The sequence below is a fragment of the Phocoena phocoena genome, chromosome 1 (assembly GCF_963924675.1).
Source record: "Phocoena phocoena chromosome 1, mPhoPho1.1, whole genome shotgun sequence".
Lineage (NCBI taxonomy): Eukaryota > Metazoa > Chordata > Mammalia > Artiodactyla > Phocoenidae > Phocoena > Phocoena phocoena.
Window position 1 is genome coordinate 130369151 of NC_089219.1, and position 24226 is coordinate 130393376.

At 39.0% G+C, this 24226-nt stretch overlaps 1 protein-coding gene across 1 annotated transcript in view; it reads left to right on the forward strand.

Annotated features, from left to right (window-relative positions):
* The window catches only part of KLHL20 (kelch like family member 20), a 99351-nt gene extending 77492 nt beyond the window's left edge, over positions 1–21859 (forward strand). Inside the window, exons 8-12 of the mRNA XM_065877317.1 lie at positions 1905–2048; positions 15940–16073; positions 16741–16949; positions 17561–17667; positions 20300–21859. Coding sequence (XP_065733389.1) covers positions 1905–2048; positions 15940–16073; positions 16741–16949; positions 17561–17667; positions 20300–20384 — 679 coding nt within the window. The 3' untranslated portion in view covers positions 20385–21859. The remainder of the gene's footprint in view (positions 1–1904; positions 2049–15939; positions 16074–16740; positions 16950–17560; positions 17668–20299) is intronic.
* The last annotated feature ends 2367 nt before the right edge of the window (positions 21860–24226 follow it).

The window sequence follows — 24226 nt, forward strand, 5'->3', positions numbered from 1 at the left end:
GATTAATCTCCAAAATATACAAGCAGCTCATGCAGCTCAATATCAAAAAAACAAACAACCCAACTGCAAAATGGGCAGAAGACCTAAATAGACGTTTCTCCAAAGAAGATATACAGATTGCCAACAAACACATGAAAGGATGCTCAACGTCGCGAATCATTAGAAAAATACAAGTCAAAACTACAATGAGGGGGCTTCCCTGGTGGTGCAGTGGTTGAGAGTCCGCCTGCCAATGCAGGGGACACGGGTTTGTGCCCTGGTCCGGGAAGATCCCACATGCCGTGTAGCGGCTGGGCCTGTGAGCCATGGCTGCTGAGCCTGCACGTGCAGAGCCTGTGCTCCGCAACAAGAGAGGCCACAACAGTGAGAGGCCCGCGTACCACAAAAAAAAAAAAAAAAAAAAAAAAACTACAATGAGGTATCACCTCACACTGGTCAGAATGGCCATCATCAAAAAATCCACAAGTAATAAATGCTAGAGAGGGTGCAGAGAAACAGGAACCTTCTTGCACTGTTGGTGGGAATGTAAATTGATACAGTCACTATGGAGAATGGTATGGAGGTTCCTTAAAAAACTAAAAATAGAACTACCATATGACCTAGCAATCCCACTACTAGGCATATACCCTGAGAAAACCATAATTCAAAATGAGTCGTGTACCACAATGTTCATTGCAGCTCTATTTACAATAGCCGGGACATGGAAGCATCCTAAGTGTCCATCGACAGATGATTGAATAAAGAAGATGTGGCACATATATACAATGGATTATTACTCAGCCATAAAAAGAAACAAAATTGAGTTATTTGTAGTGAGGTGGATGGACCTAGATTCTGTCATACAGAGTGAAGTAAGTCAGAAAGAGAAAAACAAATACTGTATGCTAACACATATATATGGAATCTAAAAAAAAAAAAAGGTTCTGATGAACCTAGGGGCAGGACAGGAATAAAGACAGACATAGAGAATGCACTTGAGGACATGGGGAGGGGGAAGGGTAAGCTGGGGCGAAGTGAGAGAGTGGCATGGACATATGTACATTACCCAATGTGAAATAGATAGCTAGTGGGAAGCAGCTGCATAGCACAGGGAGATCAGCTCGGTGCTTTGTGACTACCTAGAGGGGTTAGATAGGGAGGGTGGAAGGGAGATGCAAGAGAGAGGGGATATGGGATATATGTGTACATGTAGCTGATTCACTTTGTTATACAGCAGAAACTAACCGAACATTGTAAAGCAACTATACTCCAATAAAGATGTTAAAAAAAAAATGAATGTACTCTTTGCTCCATGATTCTGCTTCTCATCATCCATTGCACAACGAGAAATATACAAGGGTGATCACTGTTTTTAATAACAAAATGTCACAATGTAAGGATACATCAATAGAAATATGATTTAAATAATATATGGCACACACAATATAATTAAATAGTTCAAGAGAAATCTAGAGCTATACCTATTATGAATAGATCTCAGAAATATATTGAGTGAAAAAGCAATGCATAATATGTGGCATTACTTATGTACAGAAAACATGCTTGCATATAAAGAAATATATATATGTGGATAGATATATACCTATTTAAAAGAATTTTACCGAAAAATCTTGAAGGATGTACACCAAATCAAAATGGGAAAATAACAGAAGTTGGGTGGAACTCAAAGAGAATTTTAGCTTTATCTATAACATTCTGAAAAAAAATTTTAAAGAAAATATATTTATATGTAACTTTTTAAGTAAAACTGAATTTCAAAAACTATATATAAATTAGACTATCACATATTTAGTTATTTATCAGCCCATATTTGGGGAAAGAATATATATATCATATATCATTGCATGTATAAACATAGCCCTCTTTGTGTAATACGAACTGTGTTCTTGACATGTTCTCTGCAGGTATGACCCCAAAACAAACCAATGGAGCAGTGATGTTGCTCCTACAAGCACCTGCAGGACAAGTGTTGGTGTGGCTGTGCTTGGAGGCTTTCTCTATGCTGTGGGTGGCCAGGATGGAGTGTCTTGCCTCAACATCGTTGAGAGGTGATTTTTTTAAAGTCATTTTCAGTTTTTTAAAAGAAACAATTTAGGACACTAGGGATTCACTATTCAGTAGATTTCCCATGGGCTTTAAGGCAAAAGTTTTCAGTTAACTTTAAAGTCTAGGAAGATGAAAGATATAACCCAATTTTTAAAATTATGTGTTACACTGAGTGAGCCTAGCATTGAAGTGTTGGAATCATATTTTAAATTTCATTTTATATATGATATCAAGGATACCACTTCTGAAATCTGTTCTGATTTTTTTTCCCCAATAATTGGAATAACTTTGCTCAGACTTCCTCCAGAAAAAATGATTAAAGCAATCATTCTTTGTGTAGCATACCTTATAAAACTCCAAGGTATTTTGTATGTGGCTTCTCATTAATTCTTTTTTTAAGTTTTTATTTGTTTGTTTATTTTGGCTGCGCTGGGACTTTGTTGTGGCACGCAGGGTCTTTGTAGCAGGGCTTCTCTAGTTGCGGCATGCAGGCTCAGTAGTTGAGGCATGCCGGCTCTCTAGTTGCGGTATGTGGGATCTTAGTTCCCCAACCAGGGATCAAACCCAGGCCCCCTGCATTGGGAGCATGGAGTCTTACCCACTGGACCACCAGGGAAGTCCCTGGCCCCTCTCATTAGTTCTTGAAGTTGAAATCTTGGTGGGTTGCCATAATTTACTATATACTTTTTTTTTTTCCTTTTTGTCTGCGTTGGGTCTTCGTTGCTACACATGGGCTTTTCTCTAGTTGTGGACAGTGGGAGCTACTCTTCCTTGCCGTGTGCAGGCTTCTCATTGCAGTGGCTGCTCTTGTTGCAGAGCACGGGCTCTAGGTGCACAGGCTTTGGTAGTTGTGGCTTGCAGGCTCTAGAGCACAGGGTCAGTAGTGGTGCATGGGCTTAGCTGCTCCACGGCACGTGGGATCTTCCCAGACCAGGGCTCAAACCCGTGTCCCCTGCATCAGCAGGCGGATTCTCAACCACTGGGCCACCAGGGAAGCCCCTATTATCAGATTTTTTGAAGCAATACTTTATGCCAGAAGAAAATGGAGTAACATATTTTAGATAGGGAGGGTGGAAGGGAGATGCAAGAGGGAGGGAGATGCAACAAAGAATTCTTTGTTGGGTGGGGGAGGGGCTGTCCTGTGCACTATAGGGTGTTTAACAGCATCCTTGGCCTCTACCGATTAAGTGCCACTAGTACATGCCTGGTTGTAATAACCAAAAATGTCCCCAGACGTTGCCACATGTCCTGGGGGGTGGGGTTGGAGGCACAATCACCCCAGTTGAGAACCAGTTGTGCTAGAGCCATCTAGTCACTAGGAACCCTCAAAATTGACCAGCCAAGATGGCTTTCCAGGACAGGGCCCACACTTCTGGGAGCAGAGTCAAAATTGAGCAGGACAAGGACAACAGATACAGTGAAAAGAAGGCCAGGTTAAAAGTAGGAGTATTGAATAAAGCCAATACATCTCAGGAGGCAAACCACTATATTTTTTAATGCTACGTGAAAAAAAAAAAAGAGGGAACTCCATGAAACTGGAAATATTAGCACAAACCACTCTTTCTTCTAAGAGTTCAGGAAAACTCATTTCATGTAAAAATGAGCAACAGAAAGGTGTTGAGGCTAGATCCCATTAAAGTTAATATATGAAGAGAGAATAAGCAGCAATTACGTCTCTATAGAGAATGAAAGCATACCAGAAAGATACAACTACAGAACAGATCAAAACTGTAATCAACTATTTCAAAAATATGCTAAAAGGCATTAGGAAAACAGTGCAAGATATGAAAACACACAAGTCAGAATCTGAAAAGCTCAGAAATGAGATGACAAAACTCAAAAAAATATTAGAAATGTAAGAAAAAATCACTTTAGAATGAAGGGTTAAATTAGAACAAATAAGCAAAACAGATAATGCCAAAAGACAAATAGAAGGTGAAAAAGAGGAAAGTTTTAAAGTCAAAAAGAAATAAAGAGGTAAAAAGGATTTGAGAGACAGCAACAAATATTGAAGACAGGTAAAAATCCACTGTACAGATAATAGGAGTCCATGAAGAAGAAAATGAAAACAAGGGAACAGAGCAGATGCTAAAAACTGTGATTCAAAATTATTTTCCTGTTGTAATTTTTTTAAAATTGAAATGGTTTATTGAAATAATACACTATATCCTCTGAATACTGACCCAGAACAATGAACACTAAGATATATTCTAATAAAATTACTGGACCTTAAAGAAAAAGGAAAAAAATCCTTTAGTTATCAACAAAAAAATACATGTTACTTATAAGGGAAAAAATTTTAGATTATTATCAGATTTTTTTTTTTTCGGTATGCGGGCCTCTCACTACTGCGGCCTCTCCCATTACGGAGCACAGGCTCCGGACACACAGGCCCAGCGGCCACGGCTCACAGGCCCAGCTGCCCCACGGCATACGGGATCCTCCCGGACCGGGGCACAAACCCACGTCCCCTGCATCAGCAGGCGGACTCCCAACCACTGCGCCACCAGGGAAGCCCCTATTATCAGATTTTTTGAAGCAATACTTTATGCCAGAAGAAAATGGAGTAACATATTTTAGATATCCAAAGAAAATGTAAGCCAATGATAAGCCAATGATTTTTTACCTAGAGAAACTGACCTTGAAGTATAAAAGGCACAGACAAACTGTTAACATGTAAGAAATCAGGAAACGTTGTTCCCATGAGTTCCTGAGGAATCTACTAGAGAACAAGCTTCAGAAAAATTACTAGAGAGAGATTGACAGAGGACTAATAGTGAACATGAAACATACAGTAAATCTGAGAACTATGACTAAATAAGGGTTATAAGAGAGTGTAGCATGCCCTGGCTGTATCGTCACTCAATGTAAATTAGTTCAACTATTTTTTAAAGTGGGGGAAGAACGGGAAGAGATATGCAGAAAGAAATTTTAATTCTCAGGAATAGTGAAATGATAATATTGCTATTTTAAGACTGCTATGTGTATAATGTGGAATAAAGGAAATGAGTATAGGTTATTCTGATTCTGTCCTCTTCTGTGTCCTTGAAAACCAGGAAGATACGGAAGAATATGGATGTAAAATAGAAGAGTTTAAGTAAAACACCTTGTGCTGAATTTGAGTTAAATTTTTCTTTAAAAAAAATTATATTCTAGCTCTATCAACTGAAGAGGCCTAGAAATAATGACCAGCCAAGTCAGTGAACATCTCTACTCCCTGACTGTCTTGAAATTCCTTTTCCCACTAGAAGAAACCAGGGCTTCTTAGAGAAATGTCTGATTCCAGATTTAGGACAGGGAATGTATAGATGAGCCTGGACCATCTTTTCATACCAGATAGCAAGCAAGCTATCAAAGACTACTAGATATCAAAAAGATTCAAGAGTCAATTTGAAGATGTTCCACTGACCAAAGATGACACAATTTTAACCTTAAAAGAGATAATTGTAATTGATTAAAATCAAATAAATATATTTAAATCTATGGGTTCCTGTTGGTATTTTTAAAAAACCTAATTAGTTACCTTTGGAAGATTTTATTTATTATCTTGAAAACTAGTAAGCATATATCCAGGCTTTCTTTTACCAACTGTATCACATATGAATTGGGTAATAAAATAGTAGGAAACAGAGGCAGAGAGAGAGAGAGAAAGAAACAGAAGCAGAGAGAGAGTGAGAGAGAAGGAGAGGCAAGAAGTGGGGAGAGAGAGAGAGGATCCATAGATAAGAGGATTGTTTCTTTTTATAAAGTATTCCAGCAAAAGAAAATAAAGGATAGAATATCACCATATTGCAACACTCAGTAAATTAATGCACCTAGGAATTAATAACAGCTCCTAACACACCGCCTTCTGTAGTGTTGCCAAAGGGACCAAACGTGGTTTGATCTAACCTCTGAATCCAGCTGCCAGTTTGCAGAACATACAGAGGACAGGCCAATGTGTAGAGCTGCACTATAAGTGTACAGTCGATCAAATCCATATTGTGGGCGAAGTTGCAGGTCAAATGCCCAGGTTCTAACACATGAATGAATTCTGGGAGTGGGGGAGGGAGAAGGAGAATAGAGGAAAAACCTGTAGAAAAAAGGAGACTTTTTAAAAATATGAAAAAGTGGTCCAGTTGTTAAGACCCCGCGCTTCCATGGCAGGGGGCACGGGTTAGATCCCTGGTCGGGGAACTGAGATCCTGCATGCTGCGTGGCACGACCAAAAAATAAAAAATACAAACTAAGCAAATAAAAATACAAAAAGAAATTAATAAGTAAGAGTAAGTGTCTAGGGATGTACACGTGGCTGATCAAACTATAAAGAAATGCAAGGAAGTGATTACTGTAAAAGTCAGGATAATGGTTACCCTGCCTGGGGGAAGGTTTTGAGATTGGAAAGGGACACGTGGAAGGGCTTCCAGTGTGGCAGGCAAAGTTATTTTTCTTGGCCTGGATGGTGGTTATAAGTAGACTTTCTTTATAATAACTTACTAAACTATACATTTGTTCTTGTGTGGCTTTCTGTATCAATATTTTATTTTACAATAAAAGGGTTTAAAAAGTTATGCAAAGGCTTTTGCTTCTAAGTAGAATGCAGTAAGTAGTGACAGCCATCATTCCCACTGCAACAACTAGGAAAAAATGACAAAGTACAAATATCATATTTTTAAAATCATCAGAGACATGTAGAAGTAACAAGGACTAGATGAGCTAAGAGTCCACTGAAGAAAGAGCCCATCTTATGTGAGCTGAGATCATCAGCTATTTTCTTCCCAAAAACATTTGCCAAGTTTTAACATGGGTTGAATACTGGACTTGGTCTAGGCAGAGGGGTTCTCCTGGAGGAGGATAAATCAGGGGAACTTTTGACAATCATGTAGGCTGGCATGACAGATTGGATTCTGGAACATACTTTTGTTTTTCCCAGTGGGACGTTTGCTGAGTGCTGGGATAGCACAGGAGAGTAGTGGACCAGGTTAAGTGAAATCTCATACAATCTTACAGTGCTTAAAAGATAAAGTCCTACTATAGGGAGGGGCCTGCAACAAATACAAGACATCTCATCCTTGAGACATTTAAAAACAAAGGTGGACTGAGTCTAACTAAAGCTCAGTTCCTTTTTTTTGAAAAATATTTTTATTGGAGTATGGTTGATTTACAATGTTGTTAGTTTCAGGTGTACAGCAAAGTGAATCTTTATACATATACATCTATCCACTCTTTTTTAGATTCTTTTCCATAGGCCATTACACAGTATTGAATAGAGTTCCCTGTGCTATACAGTAGGTCCTTATTAGTTATCTGTTTTATATATAGTAGTGTGTATATGTCAATCCCAATCTCCCAATTTATCCCTCCCCCCAACTTCCCCCTGGTAACCATAGGTTTATTTTTTTCTTATTGGTGTGAAATTGCTTTACAATGTTGTGTTAGTTTCTGCTGTACAATGAAGTGAATCAGCTATGTGTATACCTATATTCCCTCCCTCTTGGATCTCCCTCCCCCCCCGCCCCATCCCACCCATCTAGGTCGTCACAGAGCACCGAGCTGAGCTCCCTGTGCTATACAGCAGGTTCCCACTAGCTATCTATTTTACACATGGTAAGGTATTTATATGAAACCTAATCTCCCAATTCATCCCACCCTCCCCTTCCCGTGCTGTGTCCACATGTCCGTTCTCTATGTCTACATCTCTATTCCTGCCCTACAAATAGGTTCATCTGTACCATTTTTCTAGATTCCACATATATGCATTTATATATGATACTTGTTTTTCTCTTTCTGACTTACTTCACTCTGTATGACAGACTCTACGTCCATCCACCTAACCACAAGTAACTCAATTTCATTCCTTTTTGTGGCTGAGTAATATTCCATTGTACATATGTACCACATCTTTATCCATTCTTCTATCGTTGGACATTTAGGTTGTTTCCGTGTCCTGGCTACTGTAAATACTGCTGCAGTGAATACTGGGGTACATGTGTCCTTTTGACTCATGGTTTTCTCAGGGTATATGCCCAGTAGCAGGATTGCTGGGTCATATAGTAGTTCTATTTTTAGTTTTTTTAAGGAACCTCCATACTGTGTTCTCCATAGTGGCTGTATCAATTTACATTCCCACCAACAGTGCAAAAGATTTCCCTTTTCTCTACATCCTCTCCAGCATTTATTGTGTGTAGATATTTTGATGGTGGCCATTCTGATGGTGTGAGGTGATACTTCATTGTAGTTTTGATTTGCATTTCTCTAATAATTAGTGATGTTGAGCATCTTTTCATGTGCCTCTTGGCTGTCTGTATGTCTTCTTTGGAGAAATGTCTATTTAGGTCTTCTGCCCATTTTTTTTTTTCTTTGCAGTACGCGGGCCTCTCACCATTGTGGCCTCTCCCATTGCGGAGCACAGGCTCCGGACGTGCAGGCTCAGCAGCCATGGCTCATGGGCCTAGCCGCTCTGCGGCATGTGGGATCTTCCCAGACCGGGGCATGAACCTGTGTCCTCTGCATCGGCAGGCAGACTCTCAACCACTGCGCCACCAGGGAAGCCCCTTCTGCCCATTTTTTGATTGGGTTGTTTGTCTTTTTAATAGTGAGCTCTTTATACAGTTTGGAGATTAATCCTTTGTCCATTGATTCATTTGCAAGTATTTTCTCCCATTCAGAGGGTTGTCTTTTCGTCTTGTTTGTAGTTTCCTTTGCTTTGCAAAAGCTTTTAATTTTCATTAGGTCCCATTTGTTTATTTTTGTTTTGATTTCCATTACTCTAGGAGGTGGATCAAAAAGATCTTGCTGTGATTTATGTCAGAGTGTTCTTCCTATGTTTTCCTCTAAGAGTTTTATAGTGTCTGGTCTTACATTTGGATCTCTAATCCATTTTGAGTTTATTTTTGTGTTTGGTGTTAGGGAGTGTTCTAACTTCATTCTTTTACATGTAGCTGTCCAGTTTTCCCAGCACCACTTATTAAGGAGGCTGTCTTTTCTCCATTGTACGTTCTTACCTCCTTTGTCATAAATTAGGTGACCATATGTGCATGGGTTTATCTCTGGGCTTTCTATCCTGAACCATTGATCTATATCTCTGTTTTTGTGCCAGTACTATACTATCTTGATTACTGTAGCTTTGTAGTATAGTTTGAAGTTGGGGAGCCTGATTCCTCCAGCTCCATTTTTCTTTATCAAGATTGCTTTGGCTGTTCAGGATCTTTTGTGTTTCTGTACACATTATAAAATTTTTTGTTCTAGTTCTGTGAAGAATGCCATTGGTAGTTTGATAGGGATTGCACTGAATCTGGAGATTGCTTTGGGTAATATAGTTGTTTTCACCATATTGGTTCTTCCATCCAAGAATATGGTATATTTCTCCATCTGTTTACATCATCTTTGATTTCTTTCATCAGTGTTTTATAGCTTTCTGAGTACAAGTCTTTTGCCTCCTTAAGCAGGTTTATTACTAGGTATTTTATTCTTTTCTTTGCAATGGTAAATGGGAACGTTTCCTTAATTTCTCTTTCTGATTTTTCATTGTTAGTGTATAGGAGTGACAGAGATTTCTGTGCATTAATTTTGTATCCTGCAACCTTACCAAATTCATTGAACTCCAGTAGTTTTCTGGTGGCTTCTTTAGGATTTTCTATGTATAGTACCATGTTATCTGCAAACAGTGACAGTTTTACTTCTTTTTTTGCAATTTATATGCCTTTTCTTTCTTTTTCTTCTCTGATTGCCATGGCTAGGACTTATAAAACTATGTTGAATAAGAGTGGCGAGAGTGGACATCCTTTGTCTTGTTCCTGATCTTAGTGGAAATGCTTTCAGTTTTTCACCATTGAGTATGATGTTTTCTGTGGGTTTGTCATATACAGCCTTTATCATATTGAGGTAGGTTCCCTCTATTCCCATTTTCTGGAGAGTTTTAAATCATAAATGGGTGTTGAATTTTGTCAAAAGCTTTTTCTGCATCTATTGAGGTGATCATATGGTTTGTTAATATGGTGTACCACATTGATTGATTTGCGTATATTGAAGAATCCTTGCATTCCTGGGATAAATCCCACTTGGCCATGGTGTATGATCCTTTTAATGTGTTGTTGGATTCTCTTTGCTAGTATTTTGTTCAGGATTTTTGCATCTATGTTCATCAGTGATATTGGTCTGTTATTTTCTTTTGTTGTAGTATCTTTGTCTGGTTTTGGTATCAGGGTGATGGTGGGCTTCATAGAATGAATTTGGGAGTACTCCCCCCTCTGCAATTTTTCGGAAGAGTTTGAGAAGGATCGGTGTTATCTCTTCTCTAAATGTTGGATAGAATGCACCTGTGAAGCCGTATGGTCCTGGACTTCTGTTTGTTGGAAACTTTTTAATTACAGTTTCAATTTCATTACTTGTGATACGTCTGTTTATATTTTTTAGTTCTTCCTGGTTCAGTCTTAGAAAATTGTACTTTTCCAAGAATTTGTCCATTTCTTCGTGGTTATCCATTTTATTGGCATATAGTCATTTGTAGTAGTCTCTTATAATCCTTTGTATTTCTGTGGTGTCAGTTGTGATTTCTCCTTTTTCATTTCTAATTTTATTTATTTCAGTCCTCTCCCTGTTTTTTTCTTGATGAGTCTGGCTAAAGGTTTATCGATTTTGTTTATCTTCTCAAAGAACAAACTTTTAGTTTTATTGATCTTTGCTATTTTACTTGTTTCTATTTCGTTTATTTCTGTTAGAAAGAATTAAAAAATAAAAATAGAGATGAAACAACAACCAGAAGGTAAAACAGAACCACAATAGTAAAAAGGAGGAAAAAAAAAGCGGAAAAGGCCTTGACTCTGGGGGGTGGGGTTTAGGTGGTGGGTGGGGCCTATGCTTAGATCCCACAGGGCTGGATAAGGCCCTAGGAGGGTGGGGGCTTAGGCTCAGTGCAGCAGCAGGGGCCCAGGAGTGCCTCTGGCTTTGGAGGGTGGAGGACCAGGTCCAGGACCCCAGCAGGCTCCCTGGGCCCGAGAGGGCAGGGGAAACGCTAGGCGAGTTCCCCCCGATCCTCCAATCCCTGGAGGGCCCCGCCCCATTCGCCTCTCTTCTTCTTCCCCGCCTCCTCCCTCCTATGCCCCTAGGACCCACAGATCCAGAGGGGGCCCCAGAAGGCAGGGGACCAGACCAGGAAGCCCAACAGGCTTTCCGGGGGCAAGTGGGCAGGGGAAACGCCCTCTGTGCCTCCCTGATTCTCCAATCAAAGAGGGCTTCGGGGCTTCCTGGTGGTGCAGTGGTTAAGAATCCGCCTACCAATGCAGGGGACATGGGTTCAAGCCCTGGTCTGGGAAGATCCCACACGCTGTGGAGCAGCTAAGCCCATGTGGCACAACTACTGAGTCTGCACTCTAGTGCCTGCGAGCCACAACTACTGAGCTCGTGTGCCACAACTACTGAAGCCCATGAGCCTAGAGCTCATGCTCTGCAACAAGAGAAGCTACTGCAATAAGAAGCCCACGCACTGCAACAAAGAATAGCCACAGCTCGCTGCAACTAGAGAAAGCCTGCGTGCAGCAATGAAGACCCAACACAGCCAAAAATAAGTTAATTAATTAAAAAAAAAAAAAAGAAGCCTCCACCCTGTCCTCCTCTCCTCTTCTCCCCCTGCCTCCCTCCTACGCCCCTAGGACCAGCATGGCCCAGAGGGGGCCTCAGAGGGCAGAGGACCTGGCCCAGGAACCCTGCAGGCTTCCCGGGGCCTGATTGGGTAGGGGAAACGCTAGACTTGCTCCCCCTGATCTCCAAGCCCCCCAAGCGTTCCTCCAGGTATGGGAACCCCTTCCCCCTCCCAGCCACCCCTCAGGGGCGCCGGTCCTGTCTGGCCTCCACTTCTCATCCCCCCTTACTCCCCCCGACGTCCTACCCGGCCTCTCAGGGGTTCCTCCCATCTCCTTGGGCATCGAGGTCCCCTACCAGTGTCCGGCCAGTGCCCTAGTTGTGGGGAGGCGTGAACTCCATGTCCTCCCCTGCCGCCATCTTGACTCTGCCCCGTAAGTTTATTTTCTACATCTGTAACTCTATTTCTGTTTTGTAGATAAGTCCATATGTAGCCTTTTTTTAGATTCCACATATAGGCGATATCATATTTGTCTTTCTCTGTCTGACTTACTTCCATCAGTATGACAGTCTCCAGGTCCATCCATGTTGCTACAAATGGCATTATTTTGTTCTTTTTTATGGCTGAGTAATATTCCATTGTATATATGTACCACATCTGCTTTATCCATTCATCTATCATTGGACATTTAGGTTGTTTCCATGTCCTGGCTATTGTAAATAGTGCTGCAATGAACATTGGGGTGCATGAACCATTTTGAATTATGGTTTTCTCCAGATATATGCCCAGGACTGGGATTGCTGGATCATATGGTAGCTCTATTTTTAGTTTTTTAAGGAACCTCTATACTTTCTCCACAGTGGCTGTACCAGTTTACATTCCCACCAACAGTGTAGGAGGGTTCCCTTTTCTCCACACCCTCTCCAGCATTTATTGTTGTAATTTTTTGATGATGGCTATTCTGATGGTGTGAGGTGATACCTTATTGTAGTTTTGATTTGCATTTCTCTAATAATTAGTGATGTTGAGCATCTTTTCATGTGCCTCTTGGCCATCTGTATGTCTTCTTTGAAGAAATGTCTATTTAGATCTTTCGTCCATTTTTTGGTTGGGTTGTTCGTTTATTTGATATTGAGCTGCATGAGCTGTTTGTGTATTTTGGATATTTTCTCCCATTCTGAGGGTTGTCTTTTCGTTTTGTTTATAGTTTCCTGTGCAAAAGCTTTGAAGTTTAATTAGGTCCCATTTGTTTATTTTTGGTTTTATTTTCATTACTCTAGGAGGTGGATCGAAAAAGATCTCCCTGCGATTTATGTCAGAGGGTGTTCTGCCTAGGTTTTCCTCTAAGAGTTTTATAGTATCTGGCCTTACATTTAGGTCTTTAATCCATTTTGAGTTTATTCTTGTGTATGGTGTTAGGGTGTGTTCTGATTTCATTCTTTTACATGTAGCTGTCCAGTTTTCCCATCACCACTTATTGAAGAGACTGCCTTTTCTCCATTATATATTCTTGCCTCCTTTGTCATAGATTAGGTGACCACAGATGCATGGGTTTATCTCTGGACTTTCTATCCTGAACCATTGATCTATATTTCTGTTTTTGTGCCAGTACCATACTGTTTTGATCACTGTAGCTTTGTAGTATAGTTTGAAGTCAGGGAGTCTGATTCCTCTGGCTCCGTTTTTCTTTCTCAAGATTGCTTTGGCTATTCGTGGTCTTTTGTGTTTCCACACAAATTGTAAAATTTTTTGTTCTATTTCTGTGAAAAATGCCATTGGTAATTTGATAGGGATTGCATTAAATCTGTGAATTGTAAAGCTTAATTCCTGATTGGATTGAGGTGTTCAACATTTCACCGTGTCTGCCTAATATAAGAAAGAGTGAATCCATTGTTTGGGGCATAGGTGTTGTCAACCGGGGGTATAATATCAATTTCAGTTTCTAGGATTCCATTATTTTATGATAATGCCAAGCATACAATAAAAAAATATATGAGACATATAAAGAAACAGAAAAATATGGCAAATAATTGAGAGAAAAAGTAGACAACAGAAGCTGACTTATAGATAATCCGTATTTGGAGATGACAGAAAAAGACTTTAAAATAAGTATAATAAATACATTGAATAAAATAGAGGAAAAGATCAATGGGTAAAAAGTTGGAGAATTTTAATATAGGATTGGAATCTAAAAATAAGATGTACATTTCTACAATTGGAAAATATAGTATCTAAAATGAAGAACTCATTGAATGAGATTAAATAGACAGAGTAGAAGTAGACTGGACACAGCAGAAGACAGAGTTAGTAAACTCAAAGTCAGATTAATAGAAAATATCCAAAAAGAAGAACAGAATGTAAAGAACAGACCATAAGGAACTCAGGGAACACAAATAGACTAAAACACATATGTAATTGGAGTCCCAGAAGGAAAATAGCAATAAGAGCAGAAGCAATATTTGAAGACAGAATATTTGGCTGAGAATTTTCTAAAAGTGATGAAAACTAAACTTTATTCAAAGTGCATGAACCTCAAGATACCTTTACTGACTAACCATAACCTTTCTCCAGGGCCTTCATTCTGCAGCACTTATATCTCTGCTTCTTTCATCTCTGTGAGTTACTACATTCTCAGAATTTGTTTGGAGGTTTTTCCTTAAGAATGTGCTATGTCTCCCCAGCTTGTTCTTAAGAACAAGGGCTATTTTTAGTATTATTTATTTTATATCCTGTAATATTGATATGGTTTGCTATACAATACTTACTATACTAACAGAATTTTTCACCTATGTAATAAAATGCCCAGCACAATTCCAAGTGATTTTTGTCATATTTATTTCTGAACACAAATAATTTATCAATCAGGGCTCAGTTAAAAAAAATGGAAACCATATCAGCTATTTTAGTAAAGAGAATTTAACATTAAAAAATTGGCTAGGGCTTCCCTGGTGGTGCAGTGGTTGAGAGTCAACCTGCCGATGCAGGGGACACGGGTTCGTGCCCCGGTCCAGGAAGATCCCAAATGCCGTGGAGAGGCTGGGCCCGTGAGCCATGGCCGCTGAGCCTGCACATCCGGAGCCTGTGCTCCACAACGGGAGAGGCCACAACAGTGAGTGGCCCATGTACTGCAAAAAAAAAAAAAAAAAAAAAAAAAAAATTGGCTAGCACATATTGAAGGGCTGAAAAAAAAAAAAAGAAAAAAGGACACTGAAGTAACTGTAGGAACCCTAGGTCTGGGAAGATAAGTAAAGAGATTAGAGTTATTAGAGCCTAGAAGCTTGGAGGAGAGGTCCCATAGAACTAGGACCATCAGCACCTGAGGAGAGGGTGCCCTGAACAGCTGTGACTCACATCTCCATGGAGGGTTATCTGCCTGGCTAGTTCTGGAAGGCTGTATTTTCCGAAGATGGTTACAATACCTGACATCTCACGTGCTCTTCATACAATCTGACTTTGAAACTCTTCACTGAGAGATGAGGTCTGTGTTTGCTCCCCTCGAATTTGGGCTGGCTTATCAGTATATGGTAGTAGCTCTATGTGACTTGTGAGGCTAGGTCATAAAAGGTGATACATCTTTCACTTGTAACTCTTGGGGCACTCACCTTTGAAGCCTTTGGCTGTCTGAGGTCGCCATGCTGAGAGGAAGCCCAACTAGCCTACATGGAGAGACCCTGAGGCTACATGGAGACATGCCCAGCCAGTGCCCAGCTGCTTCAGCACCTGGCTGTTCCAGCTCTAGCCACAATTTGACAGCAACCACATGAGACACCTGAGCCAGAACTTCCCCTGTGAAGCCCTTCCTAAATTCCTGATGCATGGAAACATAAGAATTAGTAAAATAATTATTGTGGAAAGTCACTGAGTTTTGGGGTGGTTTGTTACACAGCATAGATAACCAGAACACTGGTACTGTTATCTCAGGAGCTCAGAGGAGCTGCCTCACAGAGCTGTGACTGAAACCCCCAACAAGGCTAGCTTTGGAAGTGCCAGAAAAAGTCTAGAAACTGAAATTAACTGCTACTGTCAGAGTGAAAGGCCAATGTTGAGACAATATTGACAGGGTTGGCAAGCAAACAGAAAGTGTCTAGTCCTTCCTTTTGGCAGAATCTAGTAGAGAGCCAGCCTGGCAAAGGAGAAATGTAGTTTTCAGAGTTCTAGCCCCAGTTCATAAGTCAGAGTACTGATAACTATGTAAAAATATGTTAGATTCTCTCTGTACATTTGACCTTAGCAAATCTATGTATCTAACATATCTTTAGCATAATTTCATACCTTATGGAAAAGGCTTCACTTAATAAAAACATGCGTGCAGTCTTTGGTTTCTCTTACCGCAGGTATGATCCGAAGGAGAACAAGTGGACTCGGGTGGCTTCTATGAGTACTAGGAGACTAGGCGTGGCTGTGGCTGTGTTAGGAGGGTTCTTATACGCTGTAGGTGGCTCTGATGGGACATCTCCACTCAACACAGGTCAGTTCCTTCCAAAGTCAGTTTGGTTTCCCCAAACCAATACATTTTTCTTAGGAGAGTCCCCTTACAAAAAGTATAAAAAGTTCATGTTATCCTATCATTTATTAAGAAAATTATTTTCCCTCTAGGAGAGTTCAACTGTTAGCTCTTCCTCAGCTCCTTCTGCAGTCATAGTCTACTAGTATATTCCCAAAGTATTTCTTTCTCCCTTCATTTCACAAGTTGCTAGGAATTTATAATGAATAAAACAACAATTTTCTTAATATTATTTCCCTCCCCCAACCATCTTTCCTTAAAAAACAAATAAAATCCTCTGTATTATAATCTAAAAATAAATAAAAACTTATAAACTGGTTTATAGTCTAATCCTGTCATTTAAAGATAAGGAGAGATGCCACGAGTCACATAGCTAATGAGTCATATAGCCAGAACTAGAACTAGGTACCTTGACTCCAACACATGCCCTTTCCATCAACCATACCTAAAAGAAATCAGTCCCTGATGAGAATATAGTAGTATTATCCAAAGGTAGATGATTCCTTCTCAGAAGCAAAAATCAGATTGCTTATTGAAAATATGTTATCACAAAGTGAAGTAGCTATGAAGAAAACTAGAGGTGAAAGGAAATGATTGCATGGTCACTTACTGGTTTTTCTTTTCCCTGCAGTGGAGCGTTATAATCCTCAGGAAAACAGATGGCACACCATAGCCCCTATGGGAACCCGGAGGAAACACCTAGGCTGTGCAGTGTATCAGGATATGATCTATGCCGTAGGAGGTAGAGATGACACTACAGAGCTTAGCAGTGCTGAGAGATACAACCCCAGAACCAACCAGTGGTCTCCAGTGGTGGCTATGACATCCCGCCGTAGTGGAGTAAGTGCCCGGCTACTGAAAACTTTGAAAAGCAAAAGCACCAAGAGAGGGCTGTGCAGAAGGAGAAGTCTGATCTGTAAAGTATAATACAATGGGACAGTGAGGAGATGCACTGTATAGGCAAAACAACCCCTGTCACTTTTGTACTGGAAAGAAAAGTTAATTTCTTTTGATTACTATTATCTCAAGTTAAATATCTTATATCCAATCATATCTTTAGAGAATTATTTTTATGATTTATTTACTTTTATTGAAGTATAGTTGATGTATACTATTATGTTAATTTCTGCTGTTCAGCAAATGATTCAGTTATACATATATACATTCTCTTTTAATATTCTTTTCCATTATGGTTTATCACAGGATACTGAATATAGTTCCCTCTGCTATACAGTAGGACCTTGTGGTTTATCCATTCTATATACAATAGTTTGCATCTTATGATTTATCTTGTAATCATTTGCTTCTTTGAAAGGCATCGCCCTGTCTTATCTACTACCTTATCTAACTTCACTCGAATTCATTGATATTGGATTGGATTGGATATATAGATTCATCCATATCTAATAGAGAGCAGTTTCTTCAGCAGCCACTGTGTTTTGGTCCCATAGGTTGGCCTGGCAGTAGTGAATGGACAGCTCATGGCTGTAGGAGGTTTTGATGGCACAACGTACTTGAAGACCATTGAAGTTTTTGATCCTGATGCCAATACATGGAGGTAACCTTTAAGCTATGTTGCAAATCACCTCACTGCTGACTTGAAAATCATGGGCTTGAGATAAAACATGACCATCAAAATCAAGATGGTCAGTATATTGAATTACCTCTTGCAGTACTTTGAAAAGGGCTCAAAGTTACCCATATTCGATGGCTTATTTTGACTTCATTGCTCTAAAGTGGCTGACATCTTACAAAATTCCTCTCTTTGGTAACTGTCCAGTTTTATAATTGGAGGTAGCAAAAACAGAAAAAACAATCTCCCCTCTAGCTCCGTCACGTTCAGCTGAGGAAACTAAAGCACTGAGAAATAAAGAGACCTGCCTAAGCAAGTTAGTTAGTGACAGAGTTAGAATTAGAACCTAGACCTTTGGCTGTCAATCTGTCATTGCAATTTTTATGCCCAGGAAAAGCAAATTGCAGTTACCGTTTGAAAAATAATACTTTATTTCATTTTAAAACTGATTTTTTCTCTTGAGTTTTAAAAATATTTAAATATGTTGTTACTCTATTTTAATGTCTAGTAAATTGTAACAGTCACTTTTAGCAAGGAGGCTACATCTTAGGAGAGTTTAAGTTAAGCTGTATTCATAGGCTTAATTTTACTTTGCTTTTAAATCCTTAATTGTCTAACAAATCCTTCCTAAATACTTAAGTAGTTCTTATAAATTCACATAAATTGGGTGACTCTTGCATTTATTTTAAATATTCAAAAACTTTTACAAATGTAGCAAAATTCTCTTAAACCTTTCAACTTAAAATCCTGTCTAAATCTTTGCTCAGTCACACATATTAAACTTGATCTTTGCTCAATCACACATTTTAAGCTTGACTGACAAAACTAATCTGATAGATGCTCTGATATGCCAAAGTCTCTTAAACACTACAAGTTTAAAAGGTCAAATATATAGTTAATTCTCATTTTTAATATAAAATATTATTAATAGTATGGGTTTGAGGTACTTTATATCTATACTAATATCTATTTTAAATACTAGCTTTGAAAAAAAAGAGTTTTACCTTCTAAGTAGTTCTTTCTCAGAGAATTGGGCTTATTTGCCTAAACACGTCTGGTGTAACCATCTCAGTGGTTGAGGTTGCACATAAACCACAGATAGCAGTCTAGATATGATATCTGAGGCAGAAGACATTCTGAAAGATTTTTCTCATGACCAGGAAAGATAAGTTGACGTCTTTTATAGTCACTTTTATATTCCAGAAGGGGCAGTCTTGTAGTCCATTCCTGCTGCATTCTGAGTATACATTTTCTAATTTTGAGCCTGTAACTATCACCCAGATTTTTTTCATTAGTATATAAGATTCAACTAATGAATTTACTGGGTTCTTTTTATAGTCTTCATCTCTGGGAAACAGGGAAAGCCACAACTTTGACAGATACCTGAATGACATTCTTTGGATTCTGCATCTCTCTCATGCTCTGCATGGCTCAGTGGTCACAATACTAAAGTCAGACTAATAACACTGTAGCACTTTTTGCTTATACATCACATTTTCACAACCTTGTTCATGAAGTAAAGATTTACTGAGTGCTCTAGACCCTGGGGATACAAAAGTGAACACAACAAAATTCCCTGCCCGCCTGGAGCTGACATTACGAGGGAGATAGTGCCATACCAGGGGTGGAAGTGCTATGGCAAATAGCAGAGAGGCAGGGAGTCCAGGGAGGATTATCCACTTTAAAAGGTAGCCCAGGGAGGCCCCACTGAAAAGGTAACATTTCAGCAAAACCCAACAGAGGTTAAGGGAAAGAGAATGGCAGGTTTTCATGAATAGGAGCCTCTCACTTATGGTGTATTTTCTTCCATATACAGCTTTCTATTTTTAGTGGGAATCTGGGTAAGCATAATTTGGGAAGACAGCCAAGTTTATTTCTGCCACTTAATGACTATGATCCTATGTAAGGACTTGTTTCTCAGTAACTGTTACTAATATATGTTAGTAATATTTGACCAAGTAATATTCATGAAATTCTTAAGGACCATCTGTTGAGGGATTACTATATAAATTTTTGTAGTTACATATCCCAAATTTAAAGCCAATTTAAAATCAATACTTACAGTTGACAGAGGATCTAATATTCTTTTCCATGGAAATCCTTAAATTTGAAGATGATCTTGTTCACATATCAAAAACTAGATGCAGACTTTATTTAATCATATCCAGCTTTGTTCCATAAAGGGTTTGAGAAGACTTCTAAGAATACATACAAAACAAAAGGATAGAAATAAATCATTGAAGTTTAGGCAAAAGCAAAATGTGGGTGGGAAAATATTATAGCCAGGGTCAAAATTAGACACAAAAATGTAGAATATGTGATTCTGTGTAATTGTTATAAGTCAGTCTACATGTAGAGTTATAAAGTTACAAGGCAAAATGGATATGGTGCTCTCTTAAAACAGTGTCCTAAAAGTCAGAGAATTTCAGTCAATGTCTGAAATAATTCTGCTACTTGCCAGTGCTCAATTCCAGCTCCTACTCTTTGGAAGAGATGTATGAAGCTAAAAATATTAGTTGTGATATAAAACAAAGAATTGTGTTTTATTAACATCTACATTATGGAAGAAATAGTGCTTTTTCTATTTAGAAATCTGATTGTGTTTCTTTCTTTGCAGGTTATATGGCGGGATGAATTACCGTCGGCTTGGAGGTGGTGTAGGAGTTATAAAAATGACACATTGTGAATCCCATATATGGTGACCATATAGAAGACAGTCATGCATTTGCTCCTCTGTATTGTGGAGAGCTTTGACTTTGGAGCTTTGTACAGCTCTAGAATACACTAAACAAATTTTATTATTTGCCGGTGCCTCAACATGTGGAAATACAGATACATTGAAAGTACTTCACCTGCAAGACGCCACCTTTGCACAATAATTTTCAGTTCTGTGCAGAAGAATATTTATTTTTGGTTTTAATTTATCATGGGATTTTTGTTGCTGGGTTTTTGGTTTTTTGTTTTGGGATTTAGCCTTCCTCCCACCAAAAGAGAAAAAAAGGAAAGACAAAAAAAAAAAAAAAATTTTCAAGCAGTAAAACCTTATTTTGAAGATACTGATTAAGTTTGAAACTACTAATAAGGGAAGAGGTCTATATGGGATCTAGTTGTCAGTTCTAAGCACTCCATCCACAAGACTCCACTACTTACAGGGACTTATCAGTGACAAAGATAGGTATGCAAGGTGTATTAGGCATCATTCTTGCAGTAAGCACCAGAAGACTTGAAAATCTAAAAAACAAAACAAAGGAAACATCTCATTTAACTAGAACAATTCAAAAGGAATATTAAATCAATAAGACCAGGACTCAGATGCCAAAGTTTTCATCAGTAGAAGCTCACATCTTGTTTCCTTCCTTATGGACTTGCTTGCCACTATAAAGTCTTTTTTTCAATTATTTCCATAGAGTTCCTGCTAGATCTAGAGCTCTGCTCAGTGCCTCTACAAAAACAGTATATGATTCTCATATACTGTCTTGAGAATCCCCCAGTAGAATCACGTGTAACTCTCCAAGTTTTTGCTCAAAAACGTTACTGACTGAAGCAACTTTCCTTTCTATTTCCTATTGCTACTAAGGACCAGCAGGGAGAAATGTCCTCTCCCCAGCAGTGAATACTGTTATGCAATTTACACTTGATGCTCAGGCCTGCTGAAGCTGAGGCTGACCTGTAATCACAGTCTCCAAGGGAATGAATTCTTCAGTTCATGAAATAGTATGCTAACGAGTATAAAATCAGTTGAGGCATTTAATTAATAAAATCTTGGTTCTTTTATAAAAACTATATATCATTATCCTCATTCTATAAAGCCACTATTACCACTACTCTCAAATTGCACTTTCTGGTAAAAAGTTAACATTTTTAAGGAAAAAAAAGAATACAGATTTCAGTGGTTAAAGTGTTTTTGTTATTGTGATCATACACCAATTTTTTCCAATGTATCTTGCAGGAAAAGCTTTGAAAAAGACTTTAACCACAACCATAAGGAATAACCTTCTTCTCCCTCCCCTCACTACAAAAATGTTTGGCAACATTTGTGTTTACATTTAAAGATCATTTGCACCTTTATAAGGAAAAAAAATAAGTATTTGGTAAACAATTGTTTACATGCATCATTTATGCTTTTTTCTAGCATGTATAACTTTTTAAAATAAAGGTAGTACTTACCATAAAAAAATTTTGGTTAATGCTTGTATCTCTGCTACTTAATTTAGATTTTCTGTTTCTGTATCATTTACACTTCCTATTATAAAGTTAAAAGTACTTACAACCTGAAGGAATAAAGGGATTACCAGCTAGAATTATGAATTTTTATTATATATTTTATATAATAGTAGTATATTACCTAACCTCCAAACTTATTTTCTGGTGTGGGACTTGGAATCAAACGATTTTGAGCTAGAAGGACTTTTAACAATCATCTGGTCCAGGGACTTCCCTGGTGGCACAGTGGTTAAGAATCCACCTGCCAACACAAGGGACACGGGTTCGAGCCCTGGTCTGGGAAGATCCCGCATGCCGCGGAGCAACTAAGCCTGTGCGCCACAACTATTGAGCCTGCGCTCCAGAGCCTGTGAGCCAGAACTACTGAGCCCATGTGCCTGAACTACTGAAGCCTGCACGCCTAGAGCCCGTGCTCCACAACAAGAGAAGCCACTGCAATGAGAAGCCTGCACGCCGCAACTAGAGAAAGCCCACGTGCAGCAACGAAGACCCAACACAGACAAAAATAAATTAATTAAAAAATCATCATCATCATCAGGCTTCCCTGGTGGCGCAGTGGTTAAGAATCCTCCTGCCAATGCAGGGTACACGGGTTCAAGCCCTGGTCTGAGAAGATCCCACATGCCACACAGCAATTAAGCCCATGTGCCACAACTACTGAGCCTGTGCTCTAGAGCCCTCAAGCCACAACTACTGAGTTCATGTGCCACAACTACTGAAGCCCACTGTGCCTAGAGCCTGTGCTCCACAAGAGAAGCCAATGCAATGAGAAGCCCGTGCACCACAATGAAGAGTAACCCCCACTCGCCGCAACTAGAGAAAGCCCACGCACAGCAACAAAGACCCAATGCAGCAAAAAATAATTTTTTTTAAATGGCTAAATAAAATCATCATCATCATCTGGTCTAAACCCATTTATTGCTCTGCTTTAAGAATGAAAACCAAGGAAGTCCTGCCTAAGCGTAAATAGTCAATGATAGAACCAACATTTGAAATCAGTTCCCCTAACTCCTACTCCATTTCTCTTTCTATGCCACACAGCCACTGCAGACCTACCTGAAACATGTCCTGGAACTAAATATACTAATAGACCTTAATTTTAAGGTCTGGTATGCAACATTGAAAAGGTATAAAAATTTTTATGAGATCATTACGGTACTGCATCACTGTCAGTCTTCAAGACAAAATCACATATTTCCAAAGACTCTACTATTTCATATATTTGAAGAAAAGGAGGGGAATAGTAACAGCAACAAAATTCTAGGGATTAGACTTTCCATAAGCAGGGAAATCCCCAGTGAGAGCAATTCACATGGCAGTGATTCAAGAGTAGAGACCCAGGAACTATAGCACTGGCCAAAGTGACCATCTGAGTCTAAAGGGTCTTTTTTTTCCTTACACTGAAGGTGCTCCAGTTTTATTGAGTGAAGTGTACTTATTCTATAAAAGACATTGGTGTAAAATAGAATATTTATTAACTTATTTGCATAGTGATTTCCACAATACTATGAAGTAAACTTCGGTTGGGTTGGTGGTTATCTTCATTTTATAAATAAGTAAATTGAAGCTTAGAAAAGTTAAAATGACATGGTAGATGCTGAACCTCAAATGCACATCCCCTGATTCCAAACCCATTCTTCTCTATAGTGCTCTCCACATTCCCATTTCTAATGTCACTGTTCCCCAGTTTTGTTCTCCAATATTTTACCTGCAAATAATCTACACTGCAGAGACTAGTTCTTGACAACTGTGAAGTAGAAAAGGTCCCTCCTGAACAATATTTGAGTGAAAGCAGGGAAAAAGCATTTCAAACTTTATATTAACTTAGGAAACAGATGGGAAAAGAAAAAAATTGGGATAAGGAAAGAAACAGAGGAGAGAAGAAGGAAGAGGCAAAAACAGACCAGTAAACCCAAATATCACTGGCTGGTTGTCTAAGTACTTTGTGACACTGGCTCTTTAAATTGCTTTGAGGTCTCTGTACTGGAAGTGACTGATAAGAATAGTTCCTAGAAATGACAAAACTCTTCAACTAGAGTTGTCTTAAGTGTCCTTAACAATAGTAACCTTTAAGTTATTTAGTCATGGTTAGGAACTTTTAAATGTAGAAGACGGATGGTATTATACTAACATTAAATATTCAGGGTGTTCCAATAACTGTCAGTAACCTATTAATATCCCTATCCTAGAAAGTCAGAATATTTACTAAAGGGATTCTGAATTCCTAGGAAAAGAGGACATGTATCTTCAGTGTGAATTTAGATCAATATATATTTGGACTCCTACTAAACAGAAACAGTCCCTGCCTTCAAAAACCTTA